The 24,516-nt window shown below is 45.4% G+C and overlaps 1 protein-coding gene across 3 annotated transcripts in view; it reads right to left on the reverse strand.

The window, feature by feature from the left end:
* LOC142194469 (apoptosis-inducing factor 3-like) overlaps window positions 1-24,516 on the reverse strand; it is a 71,402-nt gene that overhangs the window by 40,809 nt on the left and 6,077 nt on the right. For 2 of the 3 annotated variants that reach the window (XM_075263615.1, XM_075263616.1), the window contains exons 2-9: window positions 23,749-23,830; window positions 14,013-14,122; window positions 12,168-12,277; window positions 10,067-10,111; window positions 9,906-9,987; window positions 9,221-9,333; window positions 8,757-8,843; window positions 576-667 (exon numbers count right to left, since the gene is read on the reverse strand). In XM_075263615.1, coding sequence (XP_075119716.1) covers window positions 576-667; window positions 8,757-8,843; window positions 9,221-9,333; window positions 9,906-9,987; window positions 10,067-10,111; window positions 12,168-12,277; window positions 14,013-14,122; window positions 23,749-23,830 — 721 coding nt within the window. Of the gene's footprint in view, window positions 1-575; window positions 668-8,756; window positions 8,844-9,220; window positions 9,334-9,905; window positions 9,988-10,066; window positions 10,112-12,167; window positions 12,278-14,012; window positions 14,123-23,748; window positions 23,843-24,516 lie in introns of all 3 variants that reach the window. The other variant, XM_075263617.1, reaches the window with a different exon arrangement.

Below are 24,516 nucleotides of genomic sequence, written 5' to 3' on the forward strand. Positions count from 1 at the left end.
ACTTAAATCAGTGGAAACCCAGCAGACACCATAACAGTCTGTGGGGTGTGCAGATTTCCACAGGTAACCGCTTTTTAAGTGGACAGGGTCATGGTCTTTTGTGTCCCCATGTGGATCCGAACGCTAATGTAAACCTAGCATAACTTTTGAGAAGCTGGTCAACCACTGCTTAATATAAAATGCCTGAAGCAACTGTATTTACATTGGTACAGGCTAAAAATATTAATAACCAATCGGAGTCACATCAGTGTGAGAAACCTTCACTGATCAGCTGTTCTGAGAGCATGGAGCAGGAAGTAGACAGCGCTGTTCTCTGTGTAGTGGTCAGACCAGGTACTGCAGATCAGCTCTCATCTATTTGAAAGTAACCTAATCTGCAGTGACTCAGTTCTGCCACTACACAGAGAACAGCGCTGTCTGCTTCCTGCTCCATTCCTCATGTATCAGCTGTTGGGATGGCAAGAGGCAGAGCCCAACGGTATGATATTGATGACCTGTGTATAGGATGCAGATGCAGTCCACAGTTTAACCTTATGTACTGTATATAGTATTTAAGGTAGGCATCACATATTTACCTGCTGCCCGTTGCAATTAGAAGTTGGCTGTATTGAAGGAATGATCCATCCTTAAACTTGACCCTGGCATCATCTGTGTTAATAGAAACAACCTACAACATACGGTATGAAATGCGCTAATTTAATAAACAGACATAATATGGTACTAGCAAATATCTCTGTCTGGTCTAGTACATTTAATAGAAGCCACTTGCATTACAGAGTTATCATTTAAACCAGCATGTCTGTTTCTAATGAATACACATATAATACTGGAAAGTTCTGGAGTCCACATGTATCCCTCGAATCATTACATCTGCCATAATATTCAGGCTGCGGTATCTATGCCTTATTACACATAGCACAACATTCAATTATGACACCAGTGCAGCCAATTTCTCCTTGTAGGTCTACACAGTTTTATGGACTGGATATGTGGCAAAAATATATTTGTACGAGTCCTTTCAGACACTGGAAGACTGAGTTTTTATCAAAGCTACTGCAATAGCGGACTTTCCAATGAGAGATATACTAACCACGTCCAGTAGGTGGCAGTAAAGTTGCATGTATTATAAAGTATCCTGAATAACAATGTACCGTATTTTTCGGACTATAAGACGCACTAAGGTTTTAGAGGAGGAAAATAGGGAAAAAAAAAATTTTAAGGAAAAAAAATTGGTGAAATATTTAATAACCTAATAATATAATATTTCACCAATGTAAATAGAACCGGGGGCTTTCGGACACAGGGATACCAAATGTGTATGTGTTTCACAGTAATGTTTTTGTTTTATATGTATTGTAGGGATATGGGGGTGATTTGAACATATCTATCTATCTAATCTATCCTGTCTGTCTGTCTGTCTGTCTGTCTATCTATTCTATCTAATCTCATCCATGGATGGAAAGAGACACCCTGCAGTGAAGCTATGTAAGAAGAGAAAAAGGGGCGGGCCAGACGGGTGAAGGAGGTGTGGTTTTCTAAGCAAACTTGAAAACACGCCTCTTTCACCTGTCTGGCTCGTCCCTCCTTCACTGCCTCTCAAATCTTGCTTCTGCAATGAAGCCACACAGGCAGGGAAATAGGGGCGGGCCAGACGGGTGAAGGAGGCGTGGTTTCAAGCTTGCCGAGAAAACCACGCCTCCTCCTCCCGTTTGGCCCGCCCCTCCTTCCCTGTCTGTGTGGTTTCATTGCCGGAGCCAGATCTGAGAGGCAGTGAAGGAGGGACGAGCCAGACGGGTGAAAGAGGTGTGGTTTTCTCTGCAAGCTTGAAACCACGCTTCCTTCACCTGTCTGGCCCGCCCCTACTTCCCTGCCTCTCAGATCTCGCTCCTGCAAACACGCGACACAGACAGGGAAGGAGGGGCAGAGCAGGCAGGCACCGTGCTGCTCTTCTTTTCATTCGCACAGACGGGACACAGACGCTGCGCACGCTGCATTCGGACTATAAGACGCACACACATTTTCCTCCCATATTGGGAGGAAAAAAAGTGTGTCTTATAGTCCGAAAAATACGGTAATCAGTGGAGCAGTGCGGAAGATAATAAAATATCTGATGCAGAAAATCACTTCTTTTTTAACTTTTAGTTCGATATGGAAATACATCCTAAAATAAGCTTAACAAGTGGCACTTATGTGGTACCCTTCACTCAAAACAGAAGACATGAGTGGCATTGTTATTAAAATGAATAATAAGTAGAGATGAGCGAACACTAAAATGTTCGAGGTTCGAAATTCGATTCGAACAGCCGCTCACTGTTCGAGTGTTCGAATGGGTTTCGAACCCCATTATAATCTATGGGGAACATAAACTCGTTAAGGGGGAAACCCAAATTCGTGTCTGGAGGGTCACCAAGTCCACTATGACACCCCAGGAAATGATACCAACACCCTGGAATGACACTGGGACAGCAGGGGAAGCATGTCTGGGGGCATAAAAGTCACTTTATTTCATGGAAATCCCTGTCAGTTTGCGATTTTCGCAAGCTAACTTTTCCCCATAGAAATGCATTGGCCAGTGCTGATTGGCCAGAGTACGGAACTCGACCAATCAGCGCTGGCTCTGCTGGAGGAGGCGGAGTCTAAGATAGCTCCACACCAGTCTCCATTCAGGTCCGACCTTAGACTCCGCCTCCTCCGGCAGAGCCAGCGCTGATTGGCCGAAGGCTGGCCAATGCATTCCTATGCGAATGCAGACTTAGCAGTGCTGAGTCAGTTTTGCTCAACTACACATCTGATGCACACTCGGCACTGCTACATCAGATGTAGCAATCTGATGTAGCAGAGCCGAGGGTGCACTAGAACCCCTGTGCAAACTCAGTTCACGCTAATAGAATGCATTGGCCAGCGCTGATTGGCCAATGCATTCTATTAGCCCGATGAAGTAGAGCTGAATGTGTGTGCTAAGCACACACATTCAGCACTGCTTCATCAAGCCAATACAATGCATTAGCCAGTGCTGATTGGCCAGAGTACGGAATTCGGCCAATCAGCGCTGGCCAATGCATTCTATTAGCCCGATGAAGTAGAGCTGAATGTGTGTGCTAAGCACACACATTCAGCACTGCTTCATCAAGCCAATACAATGCATTAGCCAGTGCTGATTGGCCAGAGTACGGAATTCGGCCAATCAGCGCTGGCTCTGCTGGAGGAGGCGGAGTCTAAGGTCGGACCTGAATGGAGACTGGTGTGGAGCGATCTTAGACTCCGCCTCCTCCAGCAGAGCCAGCGCTGATTGGCCGAATTCCGTACTCTGGCCAATCAGCACTGGCTAATGCATTGTATTGGCGTGATGAAGCAGTGCTGAATGTGTGTGCTTAGCACACACATTCAGCTCTACTTCATCGGGCTAATAGAATGCATTGGCCAGCGCTGATTGGCCGAATTCCGTACTCTGGCCAATCAGTGCTGGCCAATGCATTCTATTAGCTTGATGAAGCAGAGTGTGCACAAGGGTTCAAGCGCACCCTCGGCTCTGATGTAGCAGAGCCGAGGCTGCACAAGGGTTCAAGCGCACCCTCGGCTCTGATGTAGGAGAGCCGAGGGTGCACTTGAACCCTTGTGCAGCCTCGGCTCTGCTACATCAGAGCCGAGGGTGCGCTTGAACCCTTGTGCACACTCTGCTTCATCAAGCTAATAGAATGCATTGGCCAGCACTGATTGGCCAGAGTACGGAATTCGGCCAATCAGCGCTGGCCAATGCATCCCTATGGGAAAAAGTTTATCTCACAAAAATCACAATTACACACCCGATAGAGCCCCAAAAAGTTATTTTTAATAACATTCCCCCCTAAATAAAGGTTATCCCTAGCTATCCCTGCCTGTACAGCTATCCCTGTCTCATAGTCACAAAGTTCACATTCTCATATGACCCGGATTTGAAATCCACTATTCGTCTAAAATGGAGGTCACCTGATTTCGGCAGCCAATGACTTTTTCCAATTTTTTTCAATGCCCCCAGTGTCGTAGTTCCTGTCCCACCTCCCCTGCGCTGTTATTGGTGCAAAAAAGGCGCCAGGGAAGGTGGGAGGGGAATCGAATTTTGGCGCACTTTACCACGTGGTGTTCGATTCGATTCGAACATGGCGAACACCCTGATATCCGATCGAACATGTGTTCGATAGAACACTGTTCGCTCATCTCTAATAATAAGGTTTTCTCAACTTTTTGAAACCAAGTACTGCCTAGTGACAAAAATTTCCAACCAAATACCCTCAAGGTAATGATCAGTTCTAATAAGGTTCCTTGTGCGGATACCTGTGACTGGCATGCACGGTGGGAGCATGGGTATCTGGAATGCAGTGTTATAGGGCCACTCATTGTTAAGGACACAAGCAGTGGGGCAACCACCGGGGTAGCAGCGGTAATGGCTGCCACAGGGCCCGGGACATTGGGGGCCCAGCAACAGCGGCTACATTTTTTTTTTAAATTTTAAATTAGGCCATTACCAGCTGGAGTAATCGCAACAGGTAACAGGCCCTATTTACTTACTGATCCCCACTCATGCTCACGGGAAGCAAAGGCGGCTATGATCAGGAGCGGGGATTGGTAAATGAGACACTGCTATCATTATACTCTTTTTAGACCCCTGAATATAATGATTGGAGGGCTAGGGGGGTGAGGGAACATAAAAAACACTGTTACTTACCTCTCCTGTGCTCTGACAGGCTTCGGGCCTATTTGATGATGTACCAGATGTCATGTGGGCTGGGCCTGCGTCATGACACAGGCTTGACTCTCGTGGCATCTGGTCCATCATTGAACATGGCCAAAATCAGCAGGGAGTGCGCCGGAGCCAGGGAGAGGCATAATACTGTGCACAGGGGCCACTATGGGGCATAATACTGTGTGCAGGGGCCACTATGGGGCATAATACTGTGTGGAGGGGCCACTATGGGGAATAATACTGTGTGCAGGGGCCACTATGGGGCATAATACTGTGTGCAGGGGCCACTATGGGGAATAATACTGTGTGCAGGGGCCACTATGGGGCATAATACTGTGTACAGGGGCCACTATGGGGCATAATACTGTGTGCAGGGGCCACTATGGGGCATAATACTGTGTGCAGGAACCACTATGGGGCATAATACTGTGTGCAGGGGCCACTATGGGGCATAATACTGTATGCAGGGGTCACTATAGGGCATAATACTGTGTGCAGGAACCACTATGGGGCATAATACTGTGTGCAAGGGGCCACTATGGGGCATAATACTGTGTGCAGGAACCACTATGGGGCATAATACTGTGTGCAGGGGTCACTATGGGGCATAATACTGTGTGCAGGAACCACTATGGGGCATAATACTGTATGCAGGGGTCACTACGGGGCATAATACTGTATGCAGGAACCACTATGGGGCATAATACTGTGTGCAGGGGCCACTATGGGGCATAATACTGTGTGCAGGAACCACTATGGGGCATAATACTGTGTGCAGGGGCCACTATGGGGCATAATACTGTATGCAGGGGTCACTATAGGGCATAATACTGTGTGCAGGAACCACTATGGGGCATAATACTGTGTGCAAGGGGCCACTATGGGGCATAATACTGTGTGCAGGAACCACTATGGGGCATAATACTGTATGCAGGGGTCACTATGGGGCATAATACTGTGTTCAGGAACCACTATGGGGCATAATACTGTATGCAGGGGTCACTACGGGGCATAATACTGTATGCAGGAACCACTATGGGGCATAATACTGTATGCAGGGGTCACTATGGGGCATAATACTGTGTTCAGGAACCACTATGGGGCATAATACTGTATGCAGGGGTCACTATGGGGCATAATACTGTATGCAGGAACCACTATGGGGCATAATACTGTATGCAGGGGCCACTATGGTGCATAATACTGTGTGCAGAGGCCACTATGGGACATAATACTGTGTGCAGAGGCCACTATGGGACATAATACTGTGTGCAGGAATGCAGTTTGTGCACGAGGGGTTTGGGGAGGGGGGGGGTTGAGTCAGTAGGGGTCAGGGGTGGGGACCATGTCAAATGTTCGCTTTGGGGCCCAGCCATTCCTAGTTACGCCACTGGACACAAGTGTGAATAGCATTCACTATTATGTGGATTCCTGTGGCTGGTGCACAGTCATGGGGCTGACAAGCACTGTTTGCGACCAACACACCTAGTGGAGGCAGCAGGTACATTATACAAGTCCACCTCTTATACTTTATGACTTCCAGGGGATCAGTACATGCAGCAGCATCTGGCACTGGCAAATCTAACGGGGAGAAGCAGCGTTGCCGTGTTTTTCCTGATTCAGAGCTGTACCCCCTGTGTCTGGTTGGAGTACCCACTGCGGTATGTGTATTATAGTTTGAAACCTGCTGATGTAGGGTATGAAATGAAGGGATGAAAATGTCACTATTGTTGTAGTTTAATTTTCAAAAATTCTGTTTACACAGTTTCTCTCAGCAAGTTTTGTGGACTGGATATGTGGCAAAAATATATTTGTATGAGTCCTTACAGACACTGGAAGACTGGGTTGTTATCAAAGCTACTGTAATAGCGGACGTTCCAATGAGAGATATACTAACCACGTCCAGTAGGTGGCAGTAAAGTTGCATGTATTATAAAGTATCCTGAATAACAATGTAATCAGTGGAGCGGTGCGGAAGATAATAAAATATCTGATGCAGAAAATCACTTCTTTTTTTTTTTTTAACTTTTAGTTCGATATGGAAATACAATCTAAAATAAGTTTAACAAGTGGCACTTATGTGGTACCCTTCACTCAAAACATAAGACGTGAGCGGCATTGTTATTAAAATGAATAATAAGGTTTTCTCAACTTTTTGAAACCAAGCACTGCCTAGTGACAAAAATTTCCAACCAAATACCCTCAAGGTAATGATCAGTTCTAATAAGGTTCCTTGTGCGGATACCTGTGACTGGCATACACGGTGGGAGCATGGGTATCTGGAATGCAGTGTTATAGGGCCACTCATTGTTAAGGACACAAGCAGTGGGGCAACCACCGGGGTAGCAGCGGTAATGGCTGCCACAGGGCCCGGGACATTGGGGGCCCAGCAACAGCGGCAACATTTTTTTTTTTAATTTTAAATTAGGCCATTACCAGCTGGAGTAATCGCAACAGGTAACAGGCCCTATTTACTTACTGATCCCCACTCATGCTCACGGGAAGCAAAGGCGGCTATGATCAGGAGCGGGGATTGGTAAATGAGACACTGCTATCATTATACTCTTTTTAGACCCCTGAATATAATGATTGGAGGGCTAGAGGGGTGAGGGAACATAAAAAACACAGTTACTTACCTCTCCTGTGCTCTGACAGGCTTTGGGCCTATTTGATGATATACCAGATGTCATGTGGGCTGGGCCTGTGTCATGACACAGGCTCGACTCTCGTGGCATCTGGTCCATCATTGAACATGGCCAAAATCAGCGGGGAGTGCGCCGGAGCCAGGGAGAGGCATAATACTGTGCACAGGGGCCACTATGGGGCATAATACTGTGTGCAGCGGCCACTATGGGGCATAATACTGTGTGGAGGGGCCACTATGGGGAATAATACTGTGTGCAGGGGCCACTATGGGACATAATACTGTGTGCAGGGGCCACTATGGGACATAATACTGTGTGCAGGGGCTACTATGGGGCATAATACCGTGTGCAGGGGCCACTATGGGGCATAATACTGTGTGCAGGGGCCACTATGGGTCATAATACTGTGTGCAGGGGCCACTATGGGGCAAAATACTGTGCACAGGGGCCACTATGGGGAATAATACTGTGTGCAGGGGCCACTATGGGGCATAATACTGTGTGCAGGGGCTACTATGGGGCATAATACTGTGTGCAGGGGCTACTATGGGGCATAATACTGTGTGCAGGGGCTACTATGGGGCATAATACTGTGTGTAGGGGGGACTGAGGTACATAATACTGTGTGCAGGGGCCACTATGGGGCATAATACTATGTGTAGGGGGGACTGAGGTACATAATACTGTGTGCAGGGGCCACTATGGGGCATAATACTGTGTGCAGGGGCCACTATGGGGCATAATACTGTGTGCAGGGGCCACTATGGGGCATAATACTGTGTGCAGGAATGCAGTTTGTGCATCAGGGTCAGGGGTGGGGCCCATGTCAAATGTTCGCCTTGGGGCCCAGCCATTCCTAGTTACGCCAGTGTGAATAGCGTAAATAGCATTCACTATTACGTGGATTCCTATGGCTGGTGCACAGTCATTGGGCTGACAAGCACTGTTTGCGACCAACACACCTAGTGGAGGCAGCAGGTACATTATACAAGTCTACTGCTTATATTTTATGACTTCCAGGGGATCAGTATATGCAGCAACATCTGGCACTGGCAAATCTAATGGGGAGAAGCAGCGTTGCCGTATTTTTCCTGGTTCAGGGCTGTACCCCCTGTGTCTGGTTGGAGTACCCACTGGGGTATGTGTACTATAGTTTGAAACCTGCTGATCTAGGGTATGAAATGAAGGGATGAAAAAGTCACTATTGTATTTTAATTTCCAAAAATTCTGTTTCAAGTTTCTGGATTCTGCCCCTGGATATTATGAACCAGTCCATCATCCTCTAGGACCGGCAAGTCAATTCTTTGAAAAATGCACACAAGTGGTGACACAAATTCACATTATTGAATTCAGCCTAAACAACAAAAAAAAGATAATTGTATAAAAACAACCTCTTTCTCTGTCCAGACTTCAATCTCATGCTCTTTGTAAAATTCAATAGGACGCAGATAGATCTCAGCAGCCTTTGCATTCATGGCCTGTAGGAATACAGTCAATTTTAATACAGAAAAGGCATGGACATAGATAAATGTAAAAGATGGTTAAGCTGAACTTGGACGTGAGAGACGTTAGCAGATTCAATCTATTGTGGGAAAGAAATAGCATGAAAACATAACTAAACCATCTCTAGATTATTCTATGTGTAGACTTGTAGAAGCAAATTCACAACGTAGCCTTACATACCTGTGTAGGTACAGGACTACATACAGTATATAGATACAGTTACACCATTGACAAGTAAAATCCGGAAGGGGTAACCTCACACATGAACGGATATTAAAAAAAATTGTACAACTAACCATAAAAAGCATAGCAATTGTTATAGCACATTGCCGGGGAAATGCATCCTACTGACCTTGCTAAGTTTTGTCCTGTCATATGGGATATTAGTTTCTCTTGTCACCATAATAATCCTCCCAGTATAACCTTCCTGGCGAAGTGTTTCAGCACAGACCAAGGCAGCGGGGCCTACAGTAATAAGATTAGCAGACCATGAGAAATTATTTTTAAAGCTCTTATTTGCATTAAACTATGGACACCCAGGACTATAGGGAGGGCACCAAGGGTTGTAGGGCCTTGATCAAAAGAATTGAGATAGGCCTTAAAACAAAAGGGTTTGGTGCAGTCTGCATGGAAGGACACCGTTTTACCAGTGTCATCCATGTCATTGTGCAGATTGAAGGAGCTTTTTTTCTGCTGCGCTAGGATTTCATGATGACACCAGAACTGGTGATACAGCTCAGCCGCAGCAAAAGGAGAACTCTTGTGAAATACTACTTGCGAATATATATTTTAGAGTAATATATATCTATACATCTTCCACTGACATCAAAAGGAACTGTATAAATACATATCCAGTGAGCTCCCAATTGCGGGGGCTACAGGTGGCCAGCACTTGGTTATATTGCTGTGTTGGTGTGGTTTACTTGGGTCACTTTGTGGGCAGTATTGTTTATAGAATTGTATGACATATATTCTGTATTGGTCATGTAAGTGTTAAAATCATGAATCACCCCTACAATAGCACCCGCTGTATTTACCTGATCCAATGATCACTACAGTGCTTCTGTCTCCAGCAGAGCGATCGCTCATGGGTTTTACCCGTTTAGCGCTCTCCAATGCCTTCAATTAAAGGAAAGATTTATCGGTTACAATCACACTATGCTGGCCAGTTTTATTTATATATACATTATTATGTTACCTTTTTACTGGTGACAATACACACACTGCCATTCTCTACTGTGATCTGTAGGTAGGAGGAAGAAAACAGAGCATTAAAACCTAGGAGTCAAACATGGTCAATATATACTATACAGGTATACAGGTAAAATTGATATTCCATCCTTAGAATGGGGACTCCACTCTCAGCATCTCTGTCTGAAGGAGCCATGGTGCTGCCATATTTTTAATATTGGCCATGCTTGGTATTGCAGCTTTGGTAGTCGTATGATGTCCCTGTGACGGCAGGGGGCTTTGAGAAGGCTCTTCCCCCATTTTGTGGACTGTCATTCTGCACTGACACCTCTGTTTTAGTTAGCATACCTCTGTATATTGCAGTGGTGAAATCCCATTCCCTTAATGGGCCAATCGAAAGGTATGGGTTCTTCCCATTCTCCAACTCCCCCGCCCCACCTTAAATATTCATATGTATATGATCATATCTATATTTGTAGATAATTAAAAGTTAAACATTTTTGCAAATGTAAGTAATTGAAAATTCTGCAGAGTTTTAAAGATTTCCTCTAACCAATGGTTACGCCCACCAATGTAGAAACTTTCTATGGTCTGGGTCTTGTCAGGAACCCAGCTATGATTTTCTTATTGTAGCCAGGTTATCAAGCAGAGAGACTACATGTATCAGAAGATATCTTCCACAATAAGGACATCATGGCTGATTTTCTGACCTTAGAAAGTTCCTGCATTCATGGTCATATCCACTGGCAGCCGATCAAGACTACAAGACTGTGACCACAAAATATTGTCAGGGTCTGGGGTTGCTAGGTGGGGTGGCATAGACACAAAAGTCCAGTTTCTTTAATCCAAAACAAAGGTAGAGTTTATTTTCACTCAAAAAGGTAGTGCAGCAACAAAAGGAAACAATACAAAAATAGATACCTGCCCGGCTAGGCTCTAACTAAACATAGAATAGGTTACCTCACCTACAATAACAGAAATCCAAAGCCAGTAGAATCATTCAGGACACAGCTCCAAAAATATGACCTCTCTGTTGGCTCTCCAGCCAAGCTCTGACAAAGTGTTGCTGCTGGAGCTGACTTCTTAAGCCTCCTTGACGAGGAGACTCTCTGCAGCTGAGTCGCTGCCAGAACATCCCCAAAGTGTGGACTACAGTGGGGTGGAATGACAGGTCCCACTACCAACCTACCTGCCATTCCTAAAAATCCAGCCCAGTACTGAGCATTTACCAAAATGCTCAGCAGACGAAAGTTGTCTACTGAGAACAAACATTCCTGGAGTTTTCTCATCTCACCCACCTGAGTAGTCTGGCTGAGATGTACACCCCCTCCATTACCTGACCAGCCATCGGCTTACTATATTTAAAGAAAATCTTTAAAACTCTGCAAAATGTTTAATTACTTATATTTGCAAAAATGTTTAACTTTTAATTACCGTATCTACAAATTTAAAAATAATTATGTACATGGGAATACCCCTTTAAGAGCCTGTCACCCCTCTCTTCCCTTTCACCTGGTCTAAAGCTTTCGTTCCTACCTTCCCCTCCTTGTGTTATGTTGTGGTTATCTGGTTATGTATTGGTACTAGATTCCGATGCAAGACACAGGCAAAGATGTGGTCAGTAAAGTAGCCGAGCTCAGGGCAGGCAGAGCTCATTTGTAATATTCAGGCAGAGGTCAGGACGGGGTTAAAAGGTTCAGAGTCAGAAAAAAGCCAGACACAGATACTCATAGTACACAGGATTCACCAAACACTAATCCAACTATTAGAACTTATCTTGTATATTTTGTTTAATAAAGTATTCAGAGAAGGGGGAGATACTGCAACTGTGGACATAGCATTAGGGAGAATGAAAAGTCTGTGTAAGCCTTAGCCACATTGCGGAAACACAGCTTTATTTGTTCTAGATTTTGTTGCGTTTTTTTGAGCTAAAGCCAGGATTGGATTGAGTAGAAGGGAGAACGATAAGAACTTCCTATATACTTCCCATTCATTTTGTAGCCCTTGCTTTGGTTAAAAAAATGCAACAAAATCTGCAACAACAAAAAAAGCTGCGTTTCTGCAATGTGGGACATCAGCCTAAGACTCACATGTTTTATAAACATTACCTTGAAGCAGGGTAAGCTGTCTAGTCCAGGGTACTCTTCTATGTCACCATTCCTTACATTGAAACAGGCACCGTGCCAGGGACATCTGATTCTGTCTCCCACCAGAACTCCTAAAATTTAGTCATTTATTTATGAATTTATCAAAATTATCACAATCATTTATTTAATTACACATGTCAATTACATATGAACAACGTAGACTATATGGATAAAAGTCCTACACCACCTCCCCTATTCCTGATAGTATTCGTCCATAGACGGGTACTGGGGAGGGGGTTGGGGCTTCCTCACTGCTCAGTGTCATCACTGGGCGGTAAGGAACACCCCCTCTCACAGTACAGTGCTATTGACGCTGCTGTGGAGAAGGACGTTCCTGACTGACTCTCAGAAACGCCCTTCTGACAGTGAAGAGCTACGGTATCGGCACCGATAGCTCTTCACCGGGGCACAGAATGGGAAAGCCGACAGTGCACTGAATTCAGCGCACTGTCTGCTTTCTAGCAGTGTATTACACCACATGTTCCCCAGATGGTGAAAGGTCCTTTTTAACTGGAACTTCAGAGTCTAGGTGGAACCCTTAAAAAAGACCCCATAGCATTATTGCTTGAGTGTTTGCACAATGCAGACAACCATTTCCTGGCATTTGCTAAACCCACACTTATCCATCAGACAGCCAGAGAAGTATGCTTCCACTGCTCCAGAGTTCACTTCACACCACTTCATCTGATGCTTGGAATTGTACTTGGTGTAAGACTTGCCTACAGCAGTTCGGCAATGGAAACCCATGCCATGAAGCTCACTACACCCTCACATATTACAGCCAAATCACAGAAACTATACAAGAATGTCACATAGCAAGATAGTGGGGGATATGCAAATCTGTTTCCCAGAATGTAATTAGGAAAACAGTACCTCTGTACGCCGCCTGATAGGACAGCGCCGTAAACATCATGCATGAGTTTTTCAATAAGCCTAATAACATGATGCAGGGTTATTGCCAAACCAGTATATCCATTCCAAAAGGAACAGAATATCAAGAATAGTGAGACAGTTACTCCTCCGTGTCTAATTCCGGAGGAGTTGTGGAACTCTGCAGATATTGAGTCAGCAGTGCAACGTTTATACACTGTGCTCCTCAGTACTCGGAAACCCCATCATATGTGGTCTACCACTTTGTGGCTAAGTTGTTGTGCTTCCTAAATGCGTTCACTCAAACTGAGGATTTGGAGTGGTGGAGTCAGATCTGGGACCTATTTTTGGGTGATGTTGAAGTTGGAAAAAAGTTACAGACTCCGGTTCCAAAATAAAATAATCATTATTAATAATATTACACAATTATTAATATTATATAATTAATTAGAGGCATGGTTTGTTATATATTTACTTTCTTAGCAAGAAGTCACTAAAACTGTAGCAGTCTCAAAGAAAGAAAACATTCAGTAAAATTAAAGAAATTTACCTACCCGTATAAGTATAAGTATAAGCCGACCCGAGTATAAGCCGAGGCCCCTAATTTTACTACAAAAAAACTAGGAAAACTTATTGACTCAAGTATAAGCCTAGAGGGGAAATGCAGCAGCTACTGGAAATTAAAATAAATTTTTTTTTTTGCTTGACTCGAGTATAAGCCGAGGGGCGATTTCTCAGCACAGAAACTGTGCTGAAAAACTAGACTTATACTCGAGAATATACTGTAAGTTTATTTATATCAATTCAGTTTAGAATATGCCCCCCCCCCCCCCCCCCCGGTGACAACAACTGCTGTGACTACATACATTCTGTGTAACTACAATGTGATAAAGAAATAAAAATAATACACAACACAGAATATAGTACTTGGTTTACCTTTACTTAGAGGGGCACCATAATGGGAGCACTTGTTTCCCACAGCACTGAAGACCCCATTATGCCTTACTAAGAGAATGGATTGTCCTTGCACCTCAAACTCTCGCATCCTGGAAATAAAAAACATAATATAGTTAGTTAATACAGTCAAGGGGAAAGAAAATAATGCAATAACCCAACACTTGGAGGAAAATAAATATAGGAAAAATGAACTGCTACTTGGCTAATGTCCAGATATTAGTCATTGACAACTGCAATGTATACATGATTCCTACTTCATGCAGTCACCATATATACACTGTGCTAAACATTCCCAGGCCCATCATGTGATAAATACCCATATGTGTGGCTGAAATCACACACACAGCATTTACAGATGTTAGAGGGAAAGTAAGGCTGGGTGATTAGGAAATAAATCAAAATTGCAATAAATCGGGCATTTTACCTCGATTCCAATTCATTTAAGTCACACCCCTTTTAAACCACACCCCGATTATGGTATGACTTACGCTAGGTTCACACTAGCATTTTAGGTTACCTTAAAAAAGGGATATCTGCAGAAACTAGCAGACGCCATAGACTATAATGGGGTTTGCCAGGTTTCCACCTGAAAAATCAATTTGGGGATGGAATCCCTGAACGGAGTGAAGCGCTGGTGTGAATCCAGCCTTAGTGTTGGGTGCGAGGTTCACCCGGCTGAACAAAGCCGAATCAAAACTGCTATTATACTGTATGGTCTCTTCAGACTCCAGAGGATAATAAACGGAGGCCGAGGTGAGGTGATTATATATAAAAAAAAGTGATGCTTACCTCTCCTGAGCTCCAGTGCAACTCCATGCTATTCTTGCCGCTTTTGACTGACATCACGTGATTGGGCGTCATGACGTGATAATAAGCAGAAGCGTTAAATACAGCAAGGAGTCATGCCAGAGTTCAGGAGAGGTGAGTAACGTTGTTTTTTGTTAGGAGTATTTAGGTTCTTTACTTTCTATTTTTCTTACCTGGGGAGTTTTTGGCTGCGCAGTGTCTGGGGTGGCATCCTGGCGCTGCGGGGTTGTCCTGTCGTGAGTATTGGTGCACACCTTCTGACTTGCACGTGCGCACTGATGGTAGGCAGCTCTATTTCCTGGTTGATTAGTCTGTCCTCCCATTTGCACCTGGGAGGAGTGGTCTCTACTCTGTATTTAAACCCATGCCTCCCATGGTTCTGTGCTGAGTGTCGCTTTTACAGAGCTAGGCCTTAGCAGGAGGAGTAGGTGGTGTTCTGGGATAGAGGAAGTTCCGTGGTTGGTTTTTTGGGAGGTTTGGGTGAACGAGTTGGTTTGTGTGTTTAGCCTTCTGTGTTCACCAATCCTTCCTCTGTGTATAATTGACTGTGTGAGTGAATTGCCTTATCCTTTGATTTCTACTCAGTTTCCCTGTGTTTGTTTCCTAGTGTATAGTTCCTTCCCATATTGGTTTGGGGGAATCCTTTCCCACATTTTTCCTGTGTGCTGCTTGTGTTGTTAGTCAGCGCACACCCTTGTCAGTCCCTGTCAGTAGCAGCTTCACTTGTTCGTTAGGGGTGACCCCCTTTAGTCTCCAGTCCCTAGAGGTCTTATAGGGCATTCCTTCTCCCACTTCCCTCTAGGCCTACGGTTTCAGTGAGAGAGGAGCTGTCGGGGTCAGGCTTAGCCTGAGTACAGCCGACCCACACCCGTGAGGCAGGGACCGGGATAGCTAGTGGGAGTAGTGCAGGGCGAGATTCCCTACTGCTATCCCTTAGCCCCGTTGCAGCTACCTGGACTGACATAACAGTACACTCAGCCGGTAAAAAAAAAAAAAAAAAAGGTTCGTTTGCATTATGACGGACCTGAAACAGTTGTACCAGGCGGTGCAGCAGATTTCCACTGAGATGGAGGGGATCAAGCTACGAATGGATGCCATCCAAGCTTCTGGCGTATCTCAAGTACAGCAGTTGGCTCAACACACAGCCTCTCAGGTGGAGGGCATACAGAGGAAGGTGAGTAGCGCCCCTGTGGGTCGGCCTCTGGAGCCAAAAGTCAGCTTACCTGAACCCTTCCGAGGTAAGAGGTCAGATTTTTTCCGATTTCAAAAGGACTGTCTTTTGTATTTCCGGCTACGGCCGTTTTCCTCCGGTTCTGAGGTACAGAGAGTTGGGATTATTATTACTTTATTGAGAGATGATCCCCTCATCTGGGCACATTCGTTACCAGCCGACTCAGCTTGCTTACTAACTGTAGAGGCGTTTTTCTCCACAATGGGGTTACTGTATGATGACCCAGACAGGGTACGCACGGCTGAGTATAACCTACGACGTGTGGTGCAAGGGGATCACGCTATAGAGAAATATTGCACAGAGTTTCGTAGGTGGGCAGCAGAAGTACACTAGAATGACCCCGCTCTACTTAGTCAGTTTGAGACAGGGCTCTCGGACCAGGTTAAAGACCATCTAGTTTCTCACCCTGTTCCGGGAGATCTAGATGAGGCCATGCAGCTGGCAATTAGAGTTGGACGGCGCCTCCGGGAGCGTGGAGACAAGAGTCCTGGGGGGCTTAGCCCTCCTCAATTCTCTGTTTTTAGAGAGGACCCGGGGGACCAACCCATGCAGATTGGGGCCACTGTGCGAAGTGCAAGACCCAAGAGTGAAGGGTCCCGCACAGTACGCTGTTTTGTGTGTGGAGGGATGGGACATGTAGCAAGGATATGCCCCTCCAGAGAATGGTTCGCCAAGGAGAGTAATAACCCCAGGTCTATTGAGGGTAAAGGGAGAAAACCTACTAAGGAGGGAGGTGTGCATATTTCCTGTACTCAGACTGCCGGGTTGACCCTTGAAGGATGGGTAAATGGGCAGAAGTGCCGGATTTTGGTTGATTGTGGTTCGGCAGTCAACCTTATTGACTCAGAGTTTTGTGAGCAATTAAGGGTGAGTCCTTTGGTCTTGGAGTCTCAGATACCGGTGTGGGCTATTGATAAGACCCCTCTACAGCAAGCTGTCATCTCCAAACAGGTGGAGGGTTTGGAGTTTATTGTGGGTGGCCACAGGGAGGAGATTGACTTGTTCTTGTTGTCTAAGTTACCAGCACAAGTAGTTTTGGGGTGGCCCTGGCTGAAGCAGCATAACCCTATTATCAACTGGGAGACCGAGTCAGTAGTTTCTTGGGGGCAGGGGTGTAATGGTCGATGTCTGCCCATATCCGTTATGTCTTTGTCTATAGACAATTTGCCTCAAGAAATATGTGAGTTCAGGGAGGTCTTTGAGGAAAGGGCAGCCAAGACATTACCACCACATCGCACCTATGATTGCTCGATTAAATTTATACCAAATGCAGTGTTACCCAAGACAAGGTTGTACAATCTCACTATTCCGGAGAGGGAGGCGCTCAAAGAGTATATTGAGGGGAGTCTAGAGGTGGGGCATATTCGCCCATCTAAGTCCCCAGTAGCAGTGGGGTTTTTCTTTGTAAAGAAGAAAGATGGAGGGTTGCGCCCTTGTTTGGATTTTAGGGAGATTAACAAAATCACGGTGCGGAATCCCTATCCCATTCCGTTGATCTCGGATCTATTCAGCCAGATTACGGGAGCTCGCTGGTTTAGTAAAATAGATTTACGTGGGGCGTATAACTTGCTGAGAATCAAGAAGGGGGATGAGTGGAAAACAGCGTTTAACACACCCCTAGGACACTTTGAGAATCTTGTGATGCCTTTCGGTCTATCCAATGCGCCTGCGTTTTTTCAGAATTTTATTAATGATGTACTAAGTGCCGTCATAGGGAGGGGGGTTGTGGTCTATCTGGACGATATACTCATTTACACCCCGGATTTGGAGACTCATTGGGAGAGAGTGAGAGAGGTTTTAGATCTCCTGAGGGTTAACCAATTAAGTGCTAAGCTGGAGAAATGTGTGTTCGCGGTCAATAAATTATGTTTCCTTGGCTATATCCTATCGGACAAGGGGTTCGAGATGGACCCTGAGAAGGTCAGGGCAGTCTTGGAGTGGCCGCGACCCGAGAACCTAAAGGCGGTCCAACGGTTCTTGGGGTTCTCCAACTATTATCGCCAGTTTATCAAGGGATTTTCTGAGGTTGTGAAACCTATCTCGGACTTGACTAAGAAGGGGGCTGACTGTGCTAAGTGGTCGCCAGAGGCGCTAGCTGCGTTTGAAGAACTGAAGAAGCGATTCTCGTCCGCTCCCATTTTGAGACAGCCGGATGAGAGGTTGGCCTTCCGAGTGGAGGTGGATGCCTCCTCGGTGGGGGTGGGAGCAGTACTTTCTCAGGAGTTCGAGGAGGGTACGCATCCCTGTGCCTTCTTTTCTAAGAAATTCTCTGCCTCTGAACGGAATTATGACATCGGAGATAGGGAACTACTAGCAATAAAACTAGCGTTCGAACATTGGCGTCATTTCCTGGAGGGGGCCAGAAGGCCAGTCCAGGTATTTACTGACCACAAGAATTTGGTTTATCTTGGGTCGGCGAAGAGATTAAATGCACGGCAGGCCAGATGGGCTCTATTTTTTGCGCGGTTCCATTTTACCGTGACTTATGTGCCGGGTTCAAAGAATGTTAAGGCTGATGCTTTATCCCGGTATATGTCTACTGAGGAGGAACGAGAGGCGCCTGCCACTATTCTTGGGGATGGAGTGGTGGTAGCAGTATTGGGCGCGAAATTGGAGAAGGCCTTGATCGAAGCGCAACACGCTGCACCTTCCAAGATACCTAGAAACAAGCTTTTTGTCCCAACTACTCTCCGACAAAGTCTCCTGAGGGAGTGTCACGAGTCGGTTCTTGCTGGTCACCCGGGGATTTCAGAGACCATGAGATTGGTGTCTAGGAATTTTTGGTGGCCAGGGTGGAGTAAGGAGGTCTTGCAGTTTGTTCAAAATTGTTTGGTCTGTTCAAGAGCCAAGGCGTCGCATACCCGTCCCCACGGTCTTCTACATCCATTGGAACCTCCTAAGGCACCTTGGACTCATCTGTCTATGGATTTCATCACGGGCCTTCCGGTGTCTAAGGGTTTCACGGTCATTTGGGTAGTCGTTGACCGCTTCACGAAAATGTGCCATTTGATCCCGTTTTCCAGGCTGCCATGTGCCAAGACACTATCAGAGGCGTTTATTAAAGAAATTGTAAGGTTGCATGGTCTTCCTGAGGAGATCGTTTCGGACAGGGGACCGCAATTTGTGGCTAAATTCTGGCGGGCTTTTTGCAGCAGGTTGGGAGTTACACTGTCGTTTTCCTCCGGGTTTCATCCAGAGTCTAACGGACAAACAGAGAGGAAGAATCAGGATGTGGAACAGTTTTTGAGGTGTTTTGTTCAAGAGAACCAGAATAATTGGGCTGCCTTTCTCCCCCTGGCAGAATTTTCCCTAAACAACCATGATTCCAATGCCACAGGTACCACACCTTTTTTTTGCTCCGGTGGTAGACATCCTGTTTTCGGAGTATTTTCTTCCATTACTTCCCCAGTTCCGGAGGAGGAGCTATTTTCTAAAAAGCTGCAAGGGGTATGGTCCCGTATCCGAGAGAATCTGGTGCGGGCGTCGCACCAGGCTAAGGTCCAGGCGGATCGGAAGAGAGGAGAGTTGCAGTTCTTCCCTGGTGAGATGGTTTGGTTGTCCACCAAGAATATCAGGTTGAAGGTTCCTAGCAAGAAGCTGGGTCCCAGGTTTGTGGGTCCTTTTAAGATCATCAAGATGGTAAATGAAGTGGCGGCGCAGCTGCAACTACCTAAAAGGTGGAAGATAAACCGGGTCTTCCATGTCTCCTTGTTAAAGAAGGCTAAGAAGGGAACGTCTCCAGTTAAGGTTCCACCAGTTTCTGAGTCCGGGGAGTATGAGATATCCCGAGTTCTGGATAGCAAATATGTTCGGGGGAAGCTACGGTATCTGGTGGCATGGAAGGGATACGGTCCTGAGGATAATTCTTGGGTCCTGGAGTCGGATATGTCAGCTCCCAGACTCGTGGAGAAATTCCACAAGGAGTTCCCGAAGAAGGATGCTCCTAGAGAATCCGGAGTCTTCTCCTTGAGGGGAGGATCCTGTTAGGAGTATTTAGGTTCTTTACTTTCTATTTTTCTTACCTGGGGAGTTTTTGGCTGCGCAGTGTCTGGGGTGGCATCCTGGCGCTGCGGGGTTGTCCTGTCGTGAGTATTGGTGCACACCTTCTGACTTGCACGTGCGCACTGTTGGTAGGCAGCTTTATCTCCTGGTTGATTAGTCTGTCCTCCCATTTGCACCTGGGAGGAGTGGTCTCTACTCTGTATTTAAACCCATGCCTCCCATGGTTCTGTGCTGAGTGTCTCTTTTACAGAGCTAGGCCTTAGCAGGAGGAGTAGGTGGTGTTCTGGGATAGAGGAAGTTCCGTGGTTGGTTTTTGGGAGGTTTGGGTGAATGAGTTGGTTTGTGTGTTTTCCCTTCTGTGTTCACCAATCCTCCCTCTGTGTATAATTGACTGTGTGAGTGAATTGCCTTATCCTTTGATTTCTACTCAGTTTCCCTGTGTTTGTTTCCTAGTGTAAGGTTCCTTCCCATATTGGTTTGGGGGAATCCTTTCCCACATTTTTCCTGTGTGCTGCTTGTGTTGTTAGTCAGCGCACACCCTTGTCAGTCCCTGTCAGTAGCAGCTTCACTTGTTCGTTAGGGGTGACCCCCTTTAGTCTCCAGTCCCTAGAGATCTTATAGGGCATTCCTTCTCCCACTTCCCTCTAGGCCTACGGAATCAGTGAGAGAGGAGCTGTCGGGGTCAGGCTTAGCCTGAGTACAGCCGACCCACACCCGTGAGGCAGGGACCGGGATAGCTAGTGGGAGTAGTGCAAGGCGAGATTCCCTACTGCTATTCCTTAGCCCCGTTGCAGCTACCTGGACTGACATAACAGTTTTTTATGTTTGCTCCCTTTCCCTGGGTCTCCATTTATTATACTCTGCAGAATAGACACAGAAGAAGAGACCCTAGAGCCGTGGTGGCGAACCTATGGCAGAGGGGGCACTCAGAGCCCTCTCTGTTGACACATGCGCTGTCACCCCATCTAGGCTCCCTAATCACTCATTAACGGAGAATCCGGGCAAGGACGCCCTGTTAGTGAGCAAGCACTTCTTTCAGCTGGATGTGCAAATGTACATACAACTGAAAACTGTCAGTGCAGACTGCGGGTCCAAGGGACTGCAGCTTACACTGATGGCAGTGTGTCCTGTTTCTCAACACAGGCGCAATGATGCAATTTATCAGTACCTGCACTATAATAGAAGAAGGAGGACACTACTTACCTACTCTTCGTGGGACTGCAGGTAAATAACAAATTATACTGTTGGGGGGTGGGACACTGTGGAGCATATAATGTTGTGTGTGGGCCCACTGTGGAGCATATAATATTATGTGGGGGCCACTCTGGAGCACTTTATACTGTATTGGGGGCCACTGTGGAACACATTGTACTATGTGGGGGCCACTGTGGACCAGATTGTACTGTGTAGGGGCCACTGTGGAACAAAGTGTACTTCATGGAGGCCACTGTGGGGAAGATTGTACTGCATGGGGGCCACTGTGAGGCAGACTATACTGAGTGGGGCCACTGTAATGTAGATTGCACTGTGTTGGGGCCACTGTAGAGCACACTGTACTGCGTGGGGGTCACTGTGGAGCATAGTGTACTGTGTGGGATCCCTTCACTATTTATTTCACACAGTATCTGTTTTATAGCAGACATGATATTAGTACAGGCTGTAATAACATTGAAAAGTCACTATAAAACAGATCCTGTACAATGTTCGTAAATAGTGAACATTATTTGTTCAGAAGTACCAAATTCAGAGACCTTTATCTTTCAGTAAAAAGTTGTTTGTATTATTGAAAGCTCTGTAAAGCCCCATTCACACAACCATATTTTGCAGGTCTGTAACAGTCCACTGTTACATATTGTAAGAAAGTGACAGGAAAAGTCCTGGAAGGATGCTATATCTCCCCCAGAGTCCTCTCATATGTGTGGTGAGTGAGGGTTTCCTATAGCTGTAGCAAGGCATCTGTCAGTATTAACCTCTTCTCATCCTACTGCAGGAAGGAGCTGGCGTGCACAGGTGGGAACAGTTAGGCCTAATCACAGGCCTATAAAGCCTCTCCAGACTTCAGTCCTGGGCAGTTCCTGGGGGAGAGTGGTGGAGCCAGGTCCTGGCTATCCAAACTGAAAACTGGTGAGACCAGTGGGTGCTCCACAGCTTGTATTTTTGTTGCTTTGTTTTGTCCGTGTGGTTGAAGCAAGCCACACGTATAGACAGATTGCTTCTGTGTAGTTAGTCGCCTAGCCGGGCAGGTATTTGTGTTTCTGTTTTTGCCTGAAGTAAAGGCCTGTTTTTGTTTGCCAACACCTTTTTGCAAAATAAACACACAGGGCTAAAACCCTGTTTAAACTGATTTTGGTGTCTGTCTCTGACTGTCTGGGTCCGCTGCTGCTACTGCTGAGCCTACCTCCCCCACAATATTTATAGAGTATTAAGGATAAATTGCCGTGTTGGCACTTTGCAATAAATTAGTGGGTTCTGGGTTGCAGTTTAGGCACTTGGTCTCTAAAAGATTCTCCATAACTGTTCTAGAGTACAATAACAGCAGTTCAGTCAAAGGAAACTGCAAATATTGTAATAACTAAACCTGGTTGATCAGTTATTTATCAATTAATCGCTCAGCCCTAAGGGAAAGGTACAACAGACAGAAGTATCGGGATTTTTTTTTTTTTTTTAAATAGTTTTCCTTTTTTGGATCCATCCCTGGATCATGCTAAAAAAAATAAAAAAGCCACAAAAACTGCATGTGTGCTTATAGCCTATGAAAACAGATTATTAAATCAACATATATTCCAAGCTAATTTTTTCCCATGAAACTATAATTTATATGCATTGCTTTATAAATGGCTTATTAAATGATATGGATATAACTTTAAACTAGAAGTGACTGAGAAATTTTGTTTAATGAAAAGTTGTACAGTTTTCCAATATACTTTCTGTATCAATTCCTCGCAGTTTGCTCTGCTTACTGTCATTCATCTCCACTTACTTCCAGTAGATATAGATCAGTCCATGGTCATGTGATATACAGTCTATGCTAGGATTATAACAAGCTGTCACATGACCATAGACTGTATATCGCATGACCATGGACTGATCTATATCTACTGGAAGTAAGCAGAATGAATGACAGCAAGCAGAGATCTATACAACTATCAGGAACTGTTACATAAAGTATACTGGAAAACTGTACAACTATTAATTATACAAACAATATTTGTCTGAAACTGGACAACCCCTTTAAGTTTTTATTGGATACAACTGGAGATGAGCGAGTACTATTCGAAACTCCTGTTTCGAATAGCACGCACCCATAGGAATGAATGGACGCAGGGGGTTAAGTGACAGGACGCTGGCCCCGTCTGTGTGCCGGCCAGCTCCGTTCATTGCTAAGGGTGCGTGCCTTTCAAATAGTACTCGCTCATCTCTACTACTGACATCTTTAGCATATTGTGGCGTTCCTGGCATACTAGTTACACTTGCCTTACAAACAAGGCCGAACATATAATTGCAGGATCAGACTATATACTTTGTTTATTGCCTTTATCCATAAATATATACAGGTCTGTATAGGGATTGTAGACATAAAATACTCATTGCACCAGAGCTATAACAACAGATGGGTATAAAAGTGTATATACATCAAAAACAGGATTACAATAGTAACATTTATGTCCAGCTTACTCTCCATCTTTCATATCCGATTCCTTGCATAGTACTTGAGTAATCTCCTCGCGTCCACTCATAGTGATTTTATTTTCTGTTCCTGCAACACAAACTACCATTACACATTCATTTACAGCAAGTAAGCCAAGAATGACCAGAATGTCTTTCCAAATACATTAGTCAAAAACAAATAAACACCGAAAGACAGCAGTGGCTTTAAACACACATTTATATCAAAGAAACAACGCAGAAGGGACTGGATATTTAGTTATTACACTTAATGGAGGAAGAAATGTAACCCATTCCTCCAGGTATGGTATTATCTGCTCCTGCGCTTTCCAATGCAATTTAATGTGGAATCCACAATATGAAGCAGGATGCTTCAAGAAGTTTTCCAGGAAAAAAAAATCACACTCACTTATCCCCGGTGCTCCAGTGTCCTCCCAGACGCAGATCTGAGTTGAGTGCGCGGCCATTAATTCTGGCTGAGCGGGGCTGCAATAGGTGAGCGGCCGCCCACGCGCGCACGCTATTGGGAACAGTGAACACAATGCAAAGGGATAGGAAAAACCCGAACTTAGTATCACACACAAAAAAACCCTACAAAAAGTCCAAACATTCAAGCAGTAAAAAGGCTAGGGTTCACTGCACCCGGAACAACTATGCTTGGATCAAAATGCTCAATACTTAGCCAATATCCAGATGGTATGAAAAGGCAGCAAGGAAGGCTGAATGGGCCAGGACTCAAACACAGATAAATAAAGGGGCTCTATCAGCAAAATCATG

The sequence above is a fragment of the Leptodactylus fuscus genome, chromosome 2, assembly GCF_031893055.1.
Source record: "Leptodactylus fuscus isolate aLepFus1 chromosome 2, aLepFus1.hap2, whole genome shotgun sequence".
Taxonomy (NCBI): Eukaryota; Metazoa; Chordata; class Amphibia; order Anura; family Leptodactylidae; genus Leptodactylus; species Leptodactylus fuscus.